This window comes from Trematomus bernacchii, unplaced genomic scaffold, assembly GCF_902827165.1.
Source record: "Trematomus bernacchii unplaced genomic scaffold, fTreBer1.1, whole genome shotgun sequence".
Taxonomy (NCBI): Eukaryota; Metazoa; Chordata; class Actinopteri; order Perciformes; family Nototheniidae; genus Trematomus; species Trematomus bernacchii.
The window spans coordinates 4566201-4572260 of NW_022987839.1; the positions used below are offsets into that span (position 1 = coordinate 4566201).

At 42.9% G+C, this 6060-nt stretch overlaps 1 protein-coding gene across 1 annotated transcript; it reads left to right on the forward strand.

Moving 5' to 3' along the window:
• Positions 1 to 627: 627 nt before the first annotated feature.
• Positions 628 to 5821, forward strand: LOC117500107. The gene is made up of 2 exons (XM_034152807.1): positions 628 to 2740; positions 3545 to 5821. The coding sequence occupies exons 1-2, from the start codon at positions 628 to 630 to the stop codon at positions 3577 to 3579; spliced, it is 2148 nt and encodes a 715-aa protein (XP_034008698.1). The 3' UTR covers positions 3580 to 5821.
• Positions 5822 to 6060: the final 239 nt, after the last annotated feature.

Here is a 6060-nt window from a genome sequence, read left to right on the forward strand (position 1 = left end):
GAGGTTCCTTCCGCTAAGATTTTAGGACAATCTACACATGAAAGTGCCTTTCCTCCCCAACAGGGGTCAGCTCCCAATACCGAAAGCCGCAAAACAGCTCCCAATGACAACGACAGCAGTAATCGATGGTGCAACAGGGGATTAAACAAAAAAAGTGACAGTGTAGGACCTGAACAAAACCGTAGTCAGTTTTTTCCTTCATCTATTTTGGGTAAACCACCACCTCCCCCTTGCAAGCCAGCTGAACAGGTTGTCTCTGAAACTGTGACAGAAGTGAAGAAGGTGGAACAACCTGAGCCACCAGAAAAAGACAAAACCAAGAATCTTAAAAAGAGACTAAGTGAGACCATTTTTTGTTTAGTGTCTGTACCCGTTACCCCGCAGCTTACTGGGACAATCCGTGATCAGAATAACAACAATGAAAAGTCACCAGATCCAGCAGACAGTCCTAGTGACAACAAAACTGGCCATTTAACTAACCAAAGTCTCCAAAGCACATCTTCAGCTGAAGCTGAGCTGCAAGCACTAACTGGTAGCATAGGTAGCAGCAAAACAAGCAGTAGAGCGAGCAGCAAAATGTTTAAAAGAGTACCCTGTAGACCCCCTAAGATAAACCATTACAAGGAGATGAAACTGTCGGGAACCTGGCCTGCAAACCAGTATCGAGACCAGGAGACACAAACTAGCCCAGAGGCCGAAAAACCTGCCCCTGAAAACAACGAAGCACAAAAAGACCCTGTCGCTCCCGACTCTGAAGTCCCTACTGATAGCAGCAGTGCAGTGGGCACTGCGTTCACTTTTCCTATTAAGGGAGTGAAGAGCCTGAAACTGTCGAGCAACAGCGCCTTCTCCCTGACCGCCACCTTCTCCAACCAGCTGAACAAGAGCACAGCTCAGCAGCCAGCAGTACCACCCTCAGGAAATGTGGAGGAGCCCAAACCAGCAGAAAACAGTGGGCAGGAAGCATTCGAACCATTCCTGTTGAAACCCATCGTCCAGCGTCCATGGGATGCTGTCAAAGAGCTGGAGACCATCAAAAAAGAAGTCCAGGATCAACAGCAGCAGCAGAGCAGCAAACAGCCCAGCGTTGATAAGTGCATAGAGGACCTCAACGAGGCCTACAAAGACATCTTGGAGCTAGGCACTGCCAGCAATAAAGTCCCAGATGGTTCTGTTCAAATTCCTGAGCGTATCAAAATCCGGTTGACATCAGAACCTCTCAACAAGCCCAGCAGCCTTAGGCGCAGTGCAGTAAGCTGGTCTGTTGACCCAGAATACAGGGAAGTCAAGAGCGCCTTCTCCAGGCCTGCTACAAAGTCAGTAACCTTCAGCAAGCAGCTTCGGGAGGAGCTCCCCGTCCCTCCCCGGGAGACAGGCTTCAGAGAATACAGGGTTATTACACATCTTTCGCGCAGACGGAGCAACGATGGCAGGACAGTAAAACTAGACCTGCCAGATGAGCCTATTGAGACACCACTTTGTGACTTCAGTCCAATGACAAACACAGCAGCAGCTGAGATGCCATGGGCAGATAGACAGCCCATGCAGGATGCCTCTACGCTCACTAGTCCTCCGGATTATGAGGACATATGCCAGACTTTGCGTCCCTCTAGAGACCCGGCGGATGGCAATAAAGCGTCCGCAGGCAATTTTAAATCTAATGACGCAGAGACTCTTCAAGATCTTAGAGGTGAATCAGAGGAGGAGTGCCCTATTTGTAAAAGAGAACTTGAGAATCAAATGAGACTGGGCCCATTGCCTCCCCTTCACGAGGAGAACAGCTCGGACAGCTCGACCAATCAAAATGGCAGTCCACCACACCGCGCTGCATTAGAGAGTCCGGCAGAGGGTGTTAAAACAGAGGAGCCAAATGATTCAAGTTTAAATCAGTCAGGGTCTGACCTATGTGCTGGAACAAGGGATCAGAATTCAATGACAGAGGAACATGTAGGAGGGGGTGACAAAGGAGACGATGCTCAGGCAGAAAACCAGGAGGATTTGTGTGCAGATAATCCTGTTGAGAGAAAACCAGCAAACGGAGCTACAGAGGAGAGCACATCCACAATATTAGCTACTGATGTGCCACAAGACCCCCAAGTCACAGCGGAACAGAGTGTTAGTGAAACAGTAACTAAGGAAGTAGAATTAGCAGAGAAGGAAGCCAATACAGGAGAAACACCTGAGGGTAGCGCAGACAAACAGACGGAAGAAGTGAAAAGTGAAAGTGAGGGACAAGACAGTGCAATGCCTGATAACAAGCAGGAGCAAGAAAAGAAGCCATTTGCTGGTCCAGAGCATAGACTTGTTTTACGGACTCATTTGGGGCGAGATCACCCCGGGTTACCGGAGTTCCCGCCAGATAGACTGCCACTTTCAGTTCCTCCAAACCTAGACCGCAGGCTGTCTCTTAGCTTGGAGGGGGAACGGAGGAGCAAGGGCCCCGCCCAGCGAATGGAGGCGTTGCAGACCAAGCTGGCTGTTTCTCCAGGTCGCGCGGCAGTGGAGCGCATGGGTTGGATGAGGGAGGTGGACGTCATGTATCGTATGAGGCGGCTCAGCATCAGGAGTACTGACTCTGGGGAGGCGGAGGCAGAAGGGGAGGGCAAGGACGAACCAGAGGAGGAGCCCCAGCCTGGTCCTCAGAGAGACGAGGAGAATGATCAAGATCAAGAGGTCACCCATTCACCGCAGGTCTCTGAGGAGACAGTGTTGCAAGATGAGCAGGAGTCATCTCTCTCAGGTAAGATGAATACATTTGAGGACATTTTACTTTGGGGAACTTGTGAGAATGAATCAGTCGAGTTAAGAGGTCTTGAAAACTTCAGAAATGTACAAGGTTTACATAAAATAAAAATAAAATTATTTCCCATGTGGTTTTTTATCCATACAAACCCAGTAGTTTGAAAAAGAGAAAAGAAAATACCAATGCAATTATTTAAAATATGTGTTCGTTTCACTGTATGCATGCTTCAGGCTGACTGCAGACTTAACCATAAGGGAATGAAATACATCCATTCAAACTAATGTGTCAGTAAAACAAATTGTTTGCGTTGAAAATCAGAATGTTTATTAGAATCAGAATTAGCTTTAATGGCCAAATAACTCTGTGAACAAACATGAATGTGTTTTTGTTGTTGTTCTCAATCTACAAACAAAGCAACAGACAAACAGCCAAGACAAAGCTGCTTGACAAAGGTCAAAAAGAACATTTGACAAATACAAACATTTGACTATTACGTACAGATGAAGATACATATTAAAAATCCCTCTTTCTCTCTTGAAATTACAACAGCATTATGCAGCTTTGCTGTTAAAGACATCTCCACAAGATGGTGTCATTGCCCAAAGACGGTGCAAGTGGCAACCAGTGAATTTGAATCCATTATACATTGAAATGTATGGAACTGAAATAAACAGAATTATGTCAAAAGGGGAATTATTTGCACCTTTCTAATCTTACAGCTGATATGAAATAAAATACAATATTAGGTTTAGATAAAAATATAGTGTTTGTGAATAAATATTGTTCTTCTTTATGTCCCAGAACCCCATGATCCCAGCCGAGCGGAGACAGAGTAGAAAGACTGCGTCCATCATCTTGATCTGAGGTTTTTTAGCTCCAACACTGTGACCTGGCTGCCTACTAGAATGCCTTCATCTCATCTTGACACTGAAATGGCCTTCTTGTCCGACAAGAGCATTGTGTACACCCTCACCCTCGGCGCTGCGTTGACTACTAAGAGTGCTGTTCCACTGCCAAAGGGAGGTGCCCCTTTAACTTGTGGGGCAACTTCCACTACGAATCCCTACCCAGCCTTTCCCAAACTGACTTCCCACTACCCCATCTGTCCTCCATCCCCAAACCCATCCTCTTATAGGGTTTCTACTAGTTAGTCTTCTTGTAGCGGCTTGTCCTTTCTATTCTCTTCTCCCTATGCTTTTCTCATTGGCAGACATTATGCAATTCTGTCGTGCATACTAGAACTTATAAAATGTCCATAGTGAATACAGTTGAGACATTTTTTGCATACTGAACGAATCTTGTTTGTTTACGGGAGAACTATTAAGGATATGAATGTAAGCGTTTATGTTTAATCTAACGTAGACATAGAAGGGTTATTGTCCCAACCTTTTCTGTTGCATTTAAACTACACCAAAATAAACTGCGTATCTGATTGTCGTGGTGAGGCGACAGCTGTTTTAGAACTGGACATCACTGTCTCTGGCTCAAGAACTGTTTTGATTTTAGACGAGATCAGTCAGCCTTTCTTTTCTTAAAATGTGACGACATTGTGCCCTGTCTCATTGCTTTTGTACACACTGCAACCATAACCCATGAAGCTCTTCAATGAAGAGTGACTCTACACCACATGAGATGATAGACCAGTGACCTATTATACATTGAATTGGTTTTAAGCTGGAGGGGGAGAGTTGCCTTCTTTAGATGTGCGGTAGTCCTCTGATCAATCCCATGAATAGCTCCCTTTCCAGGTAATTTCAGGAAGCAATAAAGGCACAGATTGAGTTTAAGTGTTGGTAGGTGAATTTGATAAACTTTAAAGATGGATATAGGGAAATAGAGAAACAAAAAAAGATAGGTAGAGCAATATTGTTGTACAAACAGCTCAGTGGTGTAGTGGAGCTACCTGTAGGACCCATTGTCAGGAGTTTTGATGTGTGTCATTTGAAATCATATTACAGGGATATGGAGTCGTGTCAGGGTATAACAGGGGGTGGGTGCTTTACTTCATGATATATATCTATGTTCATACATCTGTATCGCAAAGAGACAACATTTCACGGAAAAGTTTTTTTTTTTATCATCGAATTGTTAATCAGTTTGCATAATGTACAAAATAAAGTATATTTTAAATATTTTAAGAGATATTTTGTATTTAACCATGACATTTGATTTCTCAACACATATATCAAGATCAAGGTATCATATGTCTGTATAGTATTATACTGAGAGTATACATACTTTTCTAGTGCTTTAAAATCGAAGTGATATGAGAAGGGATGGCCCTGTGGTGTGCCTTGATCACACGATTCGGTTCCAGTGAGCGATAGGGTTCATCATTGACGGTGTTGACGTGATGGAAACTTTTTGAATGTGCCATGATTTCTTATTTGATAGTGCTTTTTCATACGCTAACAGAGTCAATGTCGGACGCTCCTTGTGATATTTAATTCATCAATCCATATCAGCTGTAACTCCTCTGTTGGTGGTCAGACATGACCTGTGTCTTCTTTTTGTCTTTGTATGTCTTCCAATCCAAATCATGTATCGTTCTGTTGTTGGTTCTTCAAAAACAAGTTTAGAAATAAAATTGGGATTTTTTTTATTTTCCTCCCTCCCTTCCTTCTTTCCCTCCTCTCAACTTCCTCCATTATTACGTTTATTCTACAGCGTGTTCATGTTGTGTAAAATGTTCTGCCGTCCCTAACACTTATTGCACTAAAAGGATACAATGCAGTATGCTATTTTTTGGCTAAAACCATACATTTGCAAAAGTATGAAAATCGTTTTTTTTTCTAAATACAGGGTTTTTCAAATGAATTTAAAATCAAAATGTAAAACTTAAAACAATGATTTAAAAAAATATTCTTAATGATAAAAGTTTGCAGTTATGTGGTTTTTCCTACAACAGCAGTGCTGCATTGGTGTAACGTATCAACAGATTTGTAGTAAACCATCACTGTTTAATCACTCACCGAGTACCACTTAATTGTTATGTAGCATTTTACAGTTGTAGCATTTTATCAACTCAGAACTTTGTCTTAGTATTTCAAACATTTCTTGTAAATTTGGAATAATCATGTCGCCTTATTATGTGTGCATTACATTATACTCCAGGCAATGCCAAATATTAACCTACTAAGCACTGTTTCATACCTTAGGTTTTTACACACAACTTGCTGTTCTGCCATCCCTCTGGTGGGAGAGGTACGGTAGCATTGAGGATAGTTTCTGCTCTTCATGGCGTTAATCTGAAGGGAACATTGAATCAAAACTGTGATCTTCAAATAACTCAAAAAGCATAATTTAAAAAAAAGTAC

Bases quoted from the DNA above. Each gene is read 5' to 3' on its own strand.
- LOC117500107 (XM_034152807.1), top strand. From the start codon at position 628: ATGAAACTGTCGGGAACCTGGCCTGCAAACCAGTATCGAGACCAGGAG. The intron at 2,741-3,544 runs GTAAGATGAATA...TTTATGTCCCAG, and splicing joins GCAGGAGTCATCTCTCTCAG to AACCCCATGATCCCAGCCGA.